This window comes from Epinephelus lanceolatus, chromosome 5 (genome assembly GCF_041903045.1).
Source record: "Epinephelus lanceolatus isolate andai-2023 chromosome 5, ASM4190304v1, whole genome shotgun sequence".
Lineage (NCBI taxonomy): Eukaryota > Metazoa > Chordata > Actinopteri > Perciformes > Serranidae > Epinephelus > Epinephelus lanceolatus.
In genome coordinates this window covers 13,964,231-13,980,246 of record NC_135738.1, presented here as the reverse complement: position 1 = coordinate 13,980,246, position 16,016 = coordinate 13,964,231, and the positions used below count along the sequence as shown (strand labels likewise).

General features: G+C 41.4%; 1 protein-coding gene across 1 annotated transcript; it reads left to right on the top strand.

Moving 5' to 3' along the window:
• The first annotated feature begins 2,185 nt into the window (after window positions 1–2,185).
• Window positions 2,186–12,783, top strand: hapln3 (hyaluronan and proteoglycan link protein 3). Its single transcript, XM_033634469.2, has 5 exons — window positions 2,186–2,446; window positions 3,276–3,419; window positions 6,017–6,415; window positions 9,115–9,417; window positions 9,521–12,783. The coding sequence occupies exons 2-5, from the start codon at window positions 3,287–3,289 to the stop codon at window positions 9,796–9,798; spliced, it is 1,113 nt and encodes a 370-aa protein (XP_033490360.1). The 5' UTR covers window positions 2,186–2,446; window positions 3,276–3,286; the 3' UTR covers window positions 9,799–12,783.
• Window positions 12,784–16,016: the final 3,233 nt, after the last annotated feature.

Below are 16,016 nucleotides of genomic sequence, written 5' to 3'. Positions count from 1 at the left end.
TTAAAAATGGTTGCGAGTACATTAACGTTGGGTTTGACCACATTTTTTGTGGGATGAGACAAGGTCATTAAAGGGGTCAACCCTTTGACCTGACCCCCATTCATTCTAAACGATGACGCTAATAGAATCCAGATGGCGTCTGTGTGCAAGATGTGTTGGTGTACTGCATCTGTACAGCTGTTTGTTTTAGTATCACTGTTATATTAACACAAAGGTTAGTAAGTAAAAGTACTGAAAGTTAATAATACAGACTATGACTGTTATACTGTTATATATTATATAATTAGACTATTTGATTTGTTGATGTGGATCATTTTCTCCATTAATCAACAGATTGTTTGGTCAGTTAAAAAAAAAAAAGTAGTAGTAGTAGGGGTGGGAAAAAAATCAATACAGCATAGTATCGTGATATATTGTACTGTCACACAGTGCCAAGTATCAGTTTTTTTATTCTGTAATTTTTTAACATTACAAAAACAAAAAACACAAACTTTAGGTAGCCTACCTAGAACAAAACAATCAGTGCTCTTTCAGACCAATAGATATGCTCCAAAAAAAATAAAAAATGGCTGAGGTGAGATGAACAGACCGAAAACATATTAAACAAAACAAATATTGGCAAAGTCTTCATTTGGGGACATAATTCACTTCATTCATTTCAAAAAGGTAATAAATCACAATTTATCACAATACATTTTATCGCAATACTCTCTGCATATTGCAACATATTTAAAATCGCAATAATATTGTATCGTGACTTAAGTATGGTGATAATATCGTATCATGGATCCTATCATCATGAATGGATTCATGATGGATTCATACCCCTAGAAAATAGTGAGAAATGCCATCACAGAGCCCAAAGTGTAACCTTCATACTGCTTGTTTTGTCCAACAAATAGTCCAAACCTCAAAATTGTTTTAAAAAAAATTACAATTATTACAATAACAAAAGACAAAAGCAACAAATCCTAATTTTTCTGAATTTTTAAAACTTAAACAATCAAAAGTAGTTGTCAATTAATTTTCTGTCATCTGACTTCTTGATTAATCGTTAAGGGGAGACCGGTGGCAATTGTAACATTTTTTTGTTTTGATGTCATCAGTTAAAAACCTCTTGAGTTATTTGGATACAATTTTTATGTAGGCAACATGTATCACAATATTGATTGAAACACTAGAATTCAAATGTTCCAATTGCCCCTTCCTCCCGCAGGCGCACATTAATAATCCTCCAGGACTGTAACATGCTCATGTTTAACTCAAACAATGTGTCATGTGACCGCAGTTGGTTCAGATCGAGGTTGGAACACGTTATCACCACAAACGAACTGCACCAGAGTTCAGTTGTAACTAGTCTCTATATACAGACTCTACATTCAGTGAATGTAGAGTCTGTAGGCAAACCCCGGAGATCTTGCCTCCGGAAGAAGAGCGGAAGAGCCCTGGTTTCCAGTTGTAGGCTGTTTGTAGTCCGCGTGATATTGACCAATCACATTTGAGCCAGCTGCAGTTGTTAACAGGTTAAACGGTCCATGCGGTGAACTAACGATGCGAAACATAATTGGCATCACTGCAAACTCTGAATCCATCGCAATGGTTCAGCATATTCACTTATATATATAAACAAAAGTCAGAAACAGAAATTTGCCTCCTCCACCCAAATCAAACCGGAATGCCAAAAAATCGGGGGGTCTGCCCCCAGAGGCTGTATCGCCGTCTGCCGGAAGTCAGACGCCGAATACAGCCGATGGGTCCCGAGAATGAGCTGTAACCAGACCGAGACCACCCCTTCAAGAAGGTCTTGGTCCGGTTGTTTTGGTGCACACCTGAGTACGATTGCTGTGTTCACACCTGCCCAAAGGAACTGCACTTAGGGGGCAAACAAACTTGTTTGACTGAACTGAACCAAACAGGACAGGTGCGAAAGCTCCCTAATAATAGTAACGGTAGTAGTGCAGCAGCACAACCAAGAGAACCGCAACACACACAGCACACCTAACCTTCAATTAAATACCAAGGACCACAGTAAACTTCCAAGAATATAGATTGTTGGCAGGCAGAGAGGTATCATCACAGACCACCTGCATAATGAGTTTCATTGTTCTGTCTCTCTTCTGATTGGTGCAACTTGAGATGTTACAACCACCCCCGGTCTCCCCTAATGGTTTCAGCTGTAGTCTACTGAAGACTCAAGTAAAGTACAAGTGTCCATACAGATATGTAGCCCCCACTTATTTACATTCTATACTGGTATTATCTGCTGTATGGGGCTCGTGGAAAGTGTGCTCGTGTGTGATGAGGTCACCGTTCACTTCAAAGGGGATGCCTCGTCCGGTGACGTCAGGCGCGCGCTCCTCTTGAGTGTGGGTCGGGTGAGCAGACACGCAGCAGAGGATGAGGAGGAGAAGAGCTGAAGACACGCTGGGCGGACAACTGCTTATCTGTGAGTGACTTTTTACGACCTCAGACTTTTAGTTTCCCACAGAGAGACGCTCACACGGCGGATGTGAACCCGGGGCTGTCCGCTTACTTTATATTTCCAGCTGGCTGTGCAATATTAGAGCGATGGTGTGATTACTACTGTAAAATACTGCTCTTACACTTTATAAACCTCGTTTAAAAATACTTTATAGCCTATATAAATATACACGTTAACTGTTTTAATCCTAGTTTTATTGAAATTATTTGGGGTTGAATACTTCTTGGAGGACAGAGAATGGGAGGAAACTGCGAAGAGAAGATATGAAGATATTAAATGAACATTTGCGACGTTTGTTAGTGACTGAAAAGTTTTTTCTGTCTCTACAAGGCACATGATCGATTTACTGTTGCCCCTATTGTATCATAAGTCATTACAGTGCATTTATTTTTTAAAACGTTTTCTCAGATTTAGGTTGTGAGAAGATATTTTGTACTCAACATGAAAGAATGTGAACTATGAACATGCTAAAACAACAACAACAACAAATGTCTTAAAATAGAAGCTGAGTTTTTCCACATTTTTGAATATAAAACAGCATAAAAACTTTTTTTTAAATTCTGTAATTTCATTATAATCTCTTTGTCTTGTCTCATTTTACCATACTGAGGTTATTTTACTTTTTAGAGGGTAATCTATTGATTTTAATACTTTCTTATCAGTGCTACAAATAATTTTGAGCTTTATTTTAATTGTTTTATCCAAACAATCAGCAATCTGTGATCTCACAGCGTCCTCCTGGTATATATATATGTCAGCTGAACAGTAGCTATTCTGATTGTTGGCTCAACAGAAGACAACATAATGCTCAGTCTGCTGCGCCCCCTGCTGGCTGTCTGCCTGTACCTGCTGCTGCCCAGCGGACAGGGCCTGATCCCCGGATACAACAATGGCTTTTACTACCAGGACATCAGCAACGGAAACGGAAACGGAGAGAGTAGGTCCTCTGTTTGTCCCTTTTGTCGCTTTGTGTGAGTGTGTGTGTGTCTGCTGCATGTTTGAGCAGTAAGTTAACCCAACAGTCTAGGCTGCACCTACTCAAGTTTATTTCTGAAGTACTTCACTTGGGTATTTATAAATAGTATTGCACATTTTACTCCACTACATCTCTTTGAGAAGTTTATAATAAGATCTAGATTAACATTTATCTGAATAAGATTTTTTACTAAGTAGGTTTTTCCCTTAGAAGGTATTTGCTTTAAGAGGAATTGAGAATAAGTCTGTAAGTGCTGTAACACTTGAGAAAATAAATATAGAATTGAGAAGTACAATTTCAAAATACCACAAAGATACTTAAAAAAGTACTACAATATAACAAATATGTACATTATAGCTGTTATAGAGAAAGAGAGCTGTACAGTTTGATGCAGGATGTGCAAAAATATCTAAAAATAAATTAGTTGTTATGTATCGTCATATCATTCGTATCTTTACATATATTTCAAATATTGGCCTTTCTGTGTAACAAGTACAAGTATATTTTGATGGTAATACTAATGTAGTTTTTCTTAAGTAAGCTTTTCAGTGCATGCAACAGAGTATTTTTACACTCTAGTGTTATTACTTTCACTGACGTCGAAGTTTTAAATACTTATTCCACCTCTGTGTGTGAGACACAACTACATGCTTCATCTGTGTACATCAAAACACCTGGGTGTGTTGGGAGAAGACAACCATGCAGCCGAGCCAGACCGGGTTATAAAAACAAACTCTGCTAGTGATTGATGGTGTGTGTTGCAGTAGACATGTGTGAGAGTGCATTAAAGGAAGTGAACATGTCCATGTTGCCCTAGACATTAAATATTAGTGCCTATGTGTAGCATAAAGTATTTTGTTTGCCAGCTGTTCTCTTGGTCCACTGTTTAGTTTCCTCACTGACAATAATGTGGTTCTCTGCACCCAGCTGTAGCAGTGTCAGTGAGAAATATACAGCACAATAATAAATAAATAAATAATAAATAAATAATGGGATAAATATTTGACATTTGGAGCCACTGTGCTCTTTAACTGAGTAGATCTTTCCTAGGACTGTTTATGTGACAGTGTGGGTGTGGATAATAACATTTCTGATGACTCAGTTTCCATTTTGACTGGCCAGTAAACCATCCTAGTGAGTCGATATTAATTTACACCTGAAAATGCCAGGTTGAAATGTTCACTGTGAGGTCTGGAGAGCTGTATATCGTTGCTGGGTTTTGGACAAAAAAGTGACAAAGTTAATCAGATTTAATTCACTTCTGAATCACAGTTTTTGAGTGTGCTGTTAATGGACAATATTGTCCCTCAATTCAGTGCAAAGCTGAAAAATGCTACACTGATTGTTGCAGTGCTGAGTGAGACAGCTCCAGGGACACCGTGAAAAGCAAATAATAAAATATTTATGTTGATCAACAACAGATGTTTGCCTTGTGCACAGCAGCACCAGAGTACCTGCAGGTGCTGACAACAGACAACATCACTGCACACTGAGAGGCTTCTTTATAGACTGACAAGTGCAACGGTGTGAACAATGTGTTCCATCACAGGCTTCAGCAGGGTCACTCTGAACAGAATATTAAATATTTTGAAAGGCACTTTGCCGTCCTCACTGAAGTTTAATCGGCAGTGGCATTCAAAAGTTACTGATGTTCATTAGGCTTTTCGCACTGCATTCTCTTAGCCCCAGGCTAACTTTGCCTATTTCACATACACATTGGTTACCCAGGGTTAACCTTAGGACACGGCAACTGTTTGTGTTTCACACTGGCAAATTTTAGCCTTGGGTTAAGTCCATTTTCAAGGGATAACCTTGCAAATTTTGGGCTAACAGAGTCATCATTAATACTGTTAGTTATAACTATGCTTTCTCTGTTTTAAAATTTAAAACATTAGGAAGAAAAGATCAGATATGACACAACACGATCAGATACGAGACGAGATCAGACGATACGATAAGACACGACACCACAACACACCACACGACGCGATTAGATCAGACCACACCAGATACGATGCGATGCAATATGTTATGCTGCGTTACGTTAAGATACGATACGACACGATACGATGCGATGCAATATGTTATGCTGCGTTACGTTAAGATACGATACGATACGATACGATAAGGTAAGGTAAGACATGACAAGACAAGAAACGACACCACAGGACAGGACACGATCAGATCAGATCAGGACAAGAAGATACGACAAGATAAGATAAGATAAGATAAGACACAACATTATTTATTCTGGGGGAAATTGTTGTGCAAGAGTTGCAGCACAAGGCAGAAAAAGTGCTGATATAAAGTATGAATAAAAGTGCAAGAATGAAAATACCAATAAATGGATATCATCCATACAATTACAATACAAGACACCTCATGCAAGCAGCCTCCTCCATTACCTGACCAGTTCAGTACTACATTTCCACACAGAAGTGATTAAAGTCACTGAAAGATTTATCTTAAATAATGGCCTTAATGTCAAATACAGAGAACAAAGTAAAGATTCACCTGCTCAAAATGCTGTATTTCTGATGCTTTGTGTCTTTTTCTAGTCTATTTCAACGGGATTCGCCTCCACGTGGAGTCCCCGGAGCACTCAGTGTCGGCCGCCAGGGGGAGCAGCGTCACTCTCCCCTGTCACTACCACTACGAGCCTGAGCTGACCACACCACGCAGGACCCGGGTCAAGTGGTCCTGGTTGCCTGCCAACACCATCAATGCACCTGTTTCACCCGAAGCCTTGGCCAGGGAAACTGAGGTTATGGTTGCCATGGGCAACCGTCACCGCAGCTACGGCAGCTTCCGGGGCCGCGTGCGCCTGCGACGCTCGGCACCAGGGGACATGTCTCTGGTGATCAATGAGCTGCAACTCAACGATACAGGCAGATACCGATGTGAGGTGATTGATGGACTGGAGGATGAGAGTGTGACGGTGGAGCTGGAGCTGCGGGGTGAGGAGCGTGTGTGTGTGTGTGTGTGTGTGTGTGAAGGGTGAAGCATATTGATGAGGGTGAAATGTTATGATGTGTGAGGAATCTAGGACACTGAACTCATGAGTCACTTTCTGTGCAGTAAAATTTAAAATTACTGTCATTTCAAATCCTTTTGAGGATATGAGTGAGATGTCAGCAGTCCTGTGATGGTGCTGTAAAATATTTTTTGACTCCCATCTTGAACTTTCATGTCGACATACAGTGCAGCAGGTCGGTTCAAAATGGGACCTAATGAAGCAGGTTTCTCCTGGAGCGTAAACAGTATAAAGCTGATGTGCACATGACTGGATTAATTCACTGGAAGGCCCAAGAGTAAAAATAATCTGAGCCCCATGGATGTGTAATGACAACTTGATACAGCACCGGATTCTCCTAGGATGGCCCAAAAAGCATTTTCATTTCAAGACTCATTTGTAAAACTGTTGACAGAAAACCTCCAAAGGCAAACAAACAAGATCGGCTATTAGGCCTACTTTTTGTAATGTGAATTTTTAAACTTTGAAGGTTTTATGTTTGTAAAACTGAAAATCTAGCCTAAAAGCTATTTTTATAAGTGCAATGTCATTTTAATGTAAATTGCCTGGTGGGGCTTGAGAGAAAGAAACACCAACATTGGAACCCAGGGGCTTATCGTCTTCAGATCAGTAACAACTGTAACCAGCAATATTTGGGGGTTCCATTTTGGCTAATCTCCGTAAGCAGATATCTGCATATGAACGCAGATAAATACAATAAAATAAAAAATCATCAAATGCGTGGACGCGAGTGGGGGCGTATTGACCGAACCTTCAGTCAATCAGCTTCAGTCAATGCGTCCCCACTCCTCAGTAAGTACTCTAATTTTGTGTAGCTTAGTTCCTTAGTTACTACTCATTAGTTCCTCATTAGTTCCTCATTTATCCCTCATTAGTTCCTCAGTAACTACTCTAATTTTGGGTACCTTAGTTCCTCAGTAACTACTCATTAGTTCCTCATTAGTTCCTCATTCATCCCTCATTAGTTCCTCATTAGTTCCTCAGTAACTACTCTAATTTTGGGTACCTTAGTTCCTCAGTTACTACTCATTAGTTCCTCATTAGTTCCTCATTTATCCCTCATTAGTTCCTCAGTAACTACTCTAATTTTGGGTACCTTAGTTCCTCAGTAACTACTCATTAGTTCCTCATTAGTTCCTCATTCATCCCTCATTAGTTCCTCATTAGTTCCCCAGTAACTACTCTAATTTTGGGTACCTTAGTTCCTCAGTAACTACTCATTAGTTCCTCATTAGTTCCTCATTCATCCCTCATTAGTTCCTCATTAGTTCCTCAGTAACTACTCTAATTTTGGGTACCTTAGTTCCTCAGTTACTACTCATTAGTTCCTCATTAGTTCCTCATTTATCCCTCATTAGTTCCTCAGTAACTACTCTAATTTTGGGTACCTTAGTTCCTCAGTAACTACTCATTAGTTCCTCATTAGTTCCTCATTCATCCCTCATTAGTTCCTCATTAGTTCCCCAGTAACTACTCTAATTTTGGGTACCTTAGTTCCTCAGTAACTACTCATTAGTTCCTCATTAGTTCCTCATTCATCCCTCATTAGTTCCTCATTAGTTCCTCAGTAACTACTCTAATTTTGGGTACCTTAGTTCCTCAGTTACTACTCATTAGTTCCTCATTAGTTCCTCATTTATCCCTCATTAGTTCCTCAGTAACTACTCTAATTTTGGGTACCTTAGTTCCTCAGTAACTACTCATTAGTTCCTCATTAGTTCCTCATTCATCCCTCATTAGTTCCTCATTAGTTCCTCAGTAACTACTCTAATTTTGGGTACCTTAGTTCCTCAGTTACTACTCATTAGTTCCTCATTAGTTCCTCATTTATCCCTCATTAGTTCCTCAGTAACTACTCTAATTTTGGGTACCTTAGTTCCTCAGTAACTACTCATTAGTTCCTCATTCATCCCTCATTAGTTCCTCATTAGTTCCCCAGTAACTACTCTAATTTTGGGTACCTTAGTTCCTCAGTAACTACTCTAATTTTGGGTACCTTAGTTCCTCAGTAACTACTCATTAGTTCCTCAGTAACTACTCTAATTTTGTGTACCTTATTGTAAAGTGTTACCGTTTTTCCTTATACACCGGTAGTTTCTGCAGTCATACATCACTGCGCAGGTACAATTATTCACCATACAGTGTTGGAGAGTTCCGTTGTAATTACAGAAGGGTGCTGTAGCTGTACCGTAGCCACCAGCCAATAGAGTCCAACTGACGGATACTTTCTGAGGGGGACAGCTTACCTACATGCCGTCAGCGTTTTCTGAGGTGCTGTCAGAGATATAAGAATGAAGCCCTGGACATCCTAAGGTTTGGAGGAACTATTCCTCTGTAAAACACTTGACATTGCGGCCCTACCACTCCTTACCCGTCTGCTGGCTGCTTCCAAACCTCTCTGTCCACAGAACTACCAGCAATAGCTGCCAATAGAGCTAGCAGACCAAAAGCTCTTTTGTACAACAGCACATTATCCTGAAAAACAAACGCCCATGTCTGTGAAATATACCCTATTGGACCCTTCTGTAATGGGGCAGTCGCTCTAACCATCAGTTGGCCTGCAAATGCTATGTATGACCATAAAATCCGAACTATCACGATACACTTCTCCTCCTGTTACAGGCGTGGTGTTCCCCTACTTCTCTCATAAAGGACGCTACCATTTCAACTTCTTTGGGGCCCAACAAGCATGCCAGGATCAGGAGGCCACTCTGGCTACTTTTGAGCAGCTCTTCACAGCGTGGGAGGAGGGGTTGGACTGGTGCAACGCTGGCTGGTTGGCTGATGGCACAGTACAATATCCAATCACAGACCCACGTGAAGGCTGCGGGGGCCTGGACTTAGCTCCTGGTCTGCGCAGCTATGGACAACAACATCGCCTCCTCAACCACTATGATGCTTTCTGCTTCTCCGCCTCTATCAAGGGTTAGTATGTGTGTGTGTGTGTGTGTGTGTGTGTGTGTGTGTGAATGTTTAAAGTCTAAATATACATGACAGTCTCATCACTTATAATTCTCTCCTGCATTAGGGACTGTGTACTTCTTAAAGCACAAGACCAAGCTCAACTTCACAGAAGCGGTCAAGGCTTGTGCCAGTGATGGAACTCGAATTGCCAAAGTGGGACAGATGTACGCTGCCTGGAGGCTGATGGGATTGGACCGCTGTGATGCCGGCTGGTTGGCTGATGGGAGTGTCCGTTATCCTATCACAAAGGCCCGGGCTAACTGCGGCCCACCAGAACCAGGGGTGCGTAGTTTTGGCTTCCCCCCACAGTACCTGAAATTTGGCGTCTACTGTTATCGGTAGACGCTTCGGCTCAACACAAGACACAAAGCATTCTGACAGCGCACTGGTTCAAAGCTCTGCTTGAGAGGTTAGCATTAGCTGTAGCCTGGAAGCAAATTAGCAGTTAGCCAGTTTGTTCATTTCTGAGCTATTTTGAGGCAATTTGGGTTAACCGCTCTCCACCTCCTTAAGACTCTAACTGATCAGTATTGAACCTAACATCCAGTCAGCAGCCATTAAAGTATGTACATCCATTAGGTGATGCCACTTAAACAAAATGTCTACACTGTATGGCCAGAAGTATGTGGACACGCAAACATCACATCTACGCCTCATTCCGAAACCATGGACATTAATATGCTGCTATAACAGCCTCTTCTGGAAAGGCTTGCTAGAAGATTTCAGAAACCATCGGCAGGCTCTCATTCAGCATGTTCGGATGTTGGGTGATAAGGCCTGGCTTACTTCAGCTTTGCAAGTTCATCAGAAAGATGTTGAGTGGGGTTGAGGTCAGAGCTTTGTGCAGGCCAGTCAAATTCTTCCATGACAAACTGTGAATCTGTAGATGTCATGGCATACAGTACTTTTCCCAAAAAGTTGGAAGCAAGGCATTGTCAGAAACAGATAGCTTTTGCTGCAGCATTCAGGTCACCCTTAAAGGTTAAGTTTGCTATTTTTGAACCTTGACCTTATTTATCCTTGTTTCTGTGTCTGATTGACTAATGGGAATAACAATTTATCAAACTGGTCCAGTATTGAGCGACAAGGTTACAGATGGCAGCAGCGAAACAGGCTGCAGTGTAATCACTCCTGGCAATTGAGCATAGTCAACTTGCATTCACTAAAAGTGCTTGTTTTTGCCACTGACAGGCTCATGATCCCCAACAGAAATAGACCTTTTTGTTAGAGAGTAAGATCCTTTTTGTTCAGCCAAAAGAAAGAAACAGCACAAAATCACCATTGCCACACTCACCAGACTCACAAAAGCCTTTCTTGTTTATCTTTCCGCTGTTCTTACAATCACCGACTCTGGTTTGGTTGAAATAAACCCTTAATTCCAACCCGGTCTCACTCCGAAGTCGTCAAAATTCGGTGCTTGGGCAATGACGTGCATTAGATACTGACGAAAAAAGCCATCCTTGAACGTCGGAATAATACACGGCCAGTCACCATAATAGCCAGGGGTAAACCCAAGGGGACAAGAACGAAAGTCAAGGTGGCGAAAGTCTAAGTAAGGAGGGTGGGATTGCTGGTGGATGGGTCCAACAAATACTGACTTTCACCTGGGAGAGTGGTGTTTTTGTCCCATAAGATTATAAAGCCAAACCCTGTTCTTTTTTTGCTAACCCCAACCACATGTAGTAGTTGTTAGAGGAACAAAAGGTCAATTCACATTTTTGGACTGACGCAGTGCGTTTATTTAGAAAGAGACTGTATGTAAAGAGTAAATTTCCTGTGAAAACAGAGGTGTATTTTGAAAGAAGACAATGCATGTAACAGGCAAAACTTGAGACGGTGTCCCAGAATGTCAACATCCAATGCACCCAGAGTACCTTTCATGTCATATCTGGACGTGACCAAATGTCAATATGTGACGAGGTCGGAAAAAGGATCTTACTCTTTAACAAAAAGGTCCGTCTCTGAAGAGATGTTTTCCATAATGTATTCAGACACTTACAAGAACAATCTGAACCTGTCAGTGGCAAAAACAAACACTTGAAGCGGACGTGCACTGATGGTGTGAACATGCCCCTAATGAGTACATTGCAGCCTGTTTCACTGGTGCTGGCTGCAGTGGTCTCGCTCAATACTGACCAATTTCAAAAACTATTGTTCTCAACAGTCACTTAGACGCAGAAACATGGAAAAAGGGTCCATGTCATTGGTTCAACATCCCATTAGTCCGACTGTCCGCGGTGCTAAACGGCTCACGGCGGGCGTATGGCGCGCCGCGACCGGCTTGAGGTGGAGCAGGCTCACGGCTTATGTTTGTCACTTTCTTTTTCATTTTAACCCACACCATGATCTTTTCCTGACCCTAACCAAGTGGTTTTTGTGCCTAAACCTAACCAGACCTTAACCATAGGGCATCATGATGATTTCAGAACGGACTTCAGAACAATGAGTTTAATATGGTCGGAACAATGGGATGTCGAACCAATGGGCAGTTCCCTGGGAAAATAGGGTTCAGGTTGGAAGAATACCCAAGTTACCCTTTAATTGAACCTAGGGGGGCTAAGCTTGATCATGATAAATAACCTCAGATTATGACTATATGGTCAGGGGTGTCCACATATTATTGGCCATGTAGTGTTTAATGTCCAAAAACGCAGTTATGTCTGCTGCAAGTTTTTCTCACAGATGATTTTAAACTCAGGGAAGGTGTTCCGACTCAGAAAAAACATTTCACATTCAAATTAAATCACCGCTCTCAAACCGTACCACAATCATTAATCTCGCCTGTATTTATTCAACAAAACATTTACATTTTGGTTTTCAGCACTGCCCTCCAGAGCATTTAAACATTCAATCTTGGGAGCCTCATACTACAACCGCAAACTTTTGGGGTTAAGTGCCTTGCTAAAGGGCACCTTGATGGTTGAGGGAGTGGAGAGTGTTTCTCATTATTTTCCTGTCAGAACTTTCCAGCTGGTCCATGATTGTACACTCACTAACTAGGCTATAGGTTACTCTCTCTGTTTGTGTAACACTGTGAAATATAATGGAGTCTTTCTTTGTCTCCTTAAATGTCTGTGTATATTGTTTTTTGAAACATAATGCATCTCTTTTTCATTTTTTCTGGGTGATTAAGAGTAGTACTCTTTGATGGAGAAAGCAGAAGTTCTGAATGAGGATCTGTGTATTGTTTTAATATTTGAACTGCCTTGTTTACATCTGTTGTTGAAGCAAAAAACAGTGTTTCGTTTCATGTATCTTGTTTTTCATTATATATGTCTGCGCATTTGTACCTTTTTCTACAAACTAATAAAAACACTACTGTAAAGATTTTTTTTATATGAGATACATTTGTTAGAAGAAATTAGGTGATTAAGGAAAACTAAATTTAAACATTCCTGTAAATCATGCAGTTAGAAAACTGACTCTGCTATGTCGAGCACAAACTATTTTGATAGATTAGGGCAGGTGTCAGCAACCTTAACTATCAAAAGAGCCATTTTTGACCAAAAGACCAGAGCCGTTAAACATATTGGAGCTTTATGATAACACTGCCATAAGCCATAACCCATCCAGGTTGGGAGGCAGTTACTGCCTTAAGTGAGGGAGTTCAAGTATCTCAGGGTCTTGTTCGTGAGTGAGGGTAGAATGGAGTGTGAGATGGTTCTGTGGTTTGATGTGGTGTCTGCAGAGACCGTAGTGGTGAATAGGGAGCTGAGCCGGAAGGCAAAGCTTTCGATTTACCGGTCCATCTACGTCCCAACTCTCGCCTATGGTCATGAGCTCTGGGTAGTGACTGAAAGAATGAGGTTGCGGATACAAGCAGACAAAATTAGTTTCCTCATAAGGGTGGCTGAGCTCAGCCTTAGAGATAGGGTAAGGACCTCGGACATGGGGAGGGAGCTCCGTAGACCCGCTGCTCCATCGCGTGGAAAGGGGTTAGTTGAGGTGGTTCGGGCATCTGATCAGGATGCCTCTGGTTAGAGGTGTTACAGGCACGTCCCACTGGTAGGAGGCCCCGGGGCAGACCCAGAACACACTGGAAGGACTGCATATCTCATCTAGCATGGGAACGCCTTTGGGTCCTCCAGGAGGAGCTGGAAGGTTTTGCTGGGGAGAGGGATGTCTGGGGAGACTTTTACTTTTATGGATTTGGAATCCATTGCTAGTCTAACTAGGGAGGCTCAAGACTAGACTGAGGTTTGGCAAAATTTAGAGAAAAAGATGCCAAGCCATAGACATATGAAGCACATTTTAGTTGACGAAATCTTAATCTTTGAACAGAAAATCCCGCACACCGCTCTCGCTTAGCCTCACAATTTATTAGTAACACTAACATTTCCGTCCTCCTGGACCTTCGTCAGCGGTGTCCAACACTCTTGAGTTGAACAGTTGAAAGAGTTGAACACTCTTGATGAAGGTCCAAGAAGGCTGAAGTGATGTTTTCCAACACACACCTGTATCTGAGACAGTTGGATGTGCGAATACCTTTCTTCAAACTAGCTGACAAAAATTTTAAAACTAGTTTTTCTTTAATTCAGTGCATAGGCTACACATTTTTACAACTGGAGAATGTAAGAATTAAAAACAAATATTCATTTTCATTTAACTTTTTTGAGAGAGAGCCACCGGAGACGAGCTAAAGAGCTACATATGGCTCTGGAGCTACAGGTTGCCTACTTCTGGATTAGATAAGAGGGTCAGCAGTGATGTCACACAGGCCTCATTAGCCACTGATGAGACACACCTGGAGACACCATGAGAGCAGGAGGAGATGTTAAGTTGAAGCCTAACATGTGGAGATGATCCTGCAAAGGTGATTTTTTTGGCTGTTGTTTTGGACTGTGTAACAATTTGAACAGAGAGGACCAATTACCAAATGTGGCCTGCTAGCCAAACAACTACTATCACCACCAGCCTCTGGGACAGAGTCCAGTCCTGCAGCTTCAGGTGAGTCCAAAATGTAGCTGAAATCAGGGAACATATATTTCAAATCTAAAGATTAAAACTTCAAAGATGTGCTAGTGTTCCTGTGAGGCTGCTAGCCTGCAACACAGCAGAACTTAACTTGATTAGTGGCCATTTTAAGACATTTTAAACTAGTCTAGCTCAAGTTTCATCACTCTAAACAACTCTGTTTGAGCTTTATTGGCATGTCAGCAAAGCAGTTAGCACAACATTTAACATGATATTTAACATGCTAACATACTAACTTTAAGATATTATGCTAGGTGTTAGCATTAATCATTAAAGGGGACCCATTAATGTCATTATCAGGCTGTAAGAGCCAAATATGTCCTTTCACTAACCTGGCAGTCGATGTATTTAGCATGTGTGTACACTTGGTGGCGCTGTGTTGGTCTTTTAGGCTGACTGGAATGGCAATACTGTCTACTGTTACCGTTGTTACTGTTATCTGATTTTGCTGCCCTGCTCTCACCCACTAAAATGATATCCAGTTTGCCGTCTACCATCATCCTGATTCCATGTGAATAAAACATACAGGGCCTACACATGCCATGTCTTTAACCGCCTGGAGAACACAAGGTCAGGCGCTGGGTGCTACTCTTGTGCCTTTTCTGTGCCAGCTTCTGTGCCGAGTGTACCTGAAATCCTGAGTGCAGAGCTGATCTTCTTTCAGAGGCTGTTTATGTGTAGGCCTATTCTCCGATGGACAGATGTAAAGCTCTGGCAGCCTTGCACTAAAATTATCAACTTTTTTCCATTTTTATCACAGACTGATATTTGCAAAAGAAGGGAAAGATACCTGTTGGCTGTATTTGGTTCTTCCTTGTCACATGATGTGGTGTGCACTGCTGCGTTCCAAAAGTTGAACTCCGTCTTTCTCAGGGTGCAGCCGTCACACCCTGAAAAATAAGCACTTGGGAAGGTGTGCGTGTCTTGATGGCGTTGAGTGTGCCTGCCATGCATCTCCATGAAAAACAATGCATTTGAGAGCACAAAAAATGCGACATGTTTATGGCCCCTTAGCCTTCCTCCTGAAAAAGTCCAATCTGTGCTCAATGCACACTCGGTGTCTCTGCACCGTTATTGCAGCTGGTGAAAAACTCTAATGGAGAATAGTGACACTTTCTACTGTGAAACATCACCAATAAAAGCTTCACAGCTGGATATGTTCCAGCAGGAATAAAATGTGAAATCAAGGAGAAATTAACAACATCAGCAATGAGGATTCCATGTTTTCCTAATGTTAGCCTGTAGCTACATGTAGCTGTGATCTTAATGTGAAACTTGTGGTAGTTTGCCTGGAGCAGATGACGATATTAAGAAATCCATCACGAGCTGACGTCAGCTTGTCTTCTGTTGGAAACAAAATATTCTGAACAACCTGAGGTTTTTGCTCGCAGGGATTACTTTTACATATGTTTATCTCATTTTTTAAATTTTGCCCACATTTAATATGAACATCTGACACTGTAACATTGTATGACAGAAAATAAGGAAAAGCATTACAGGTTTCCTTTAGTTAATAAATACACATTAGGCTGACAAGAAGGCAACATAGATTTGAGGTACCCTGTCATGACGTGAAGTGCCCTCAT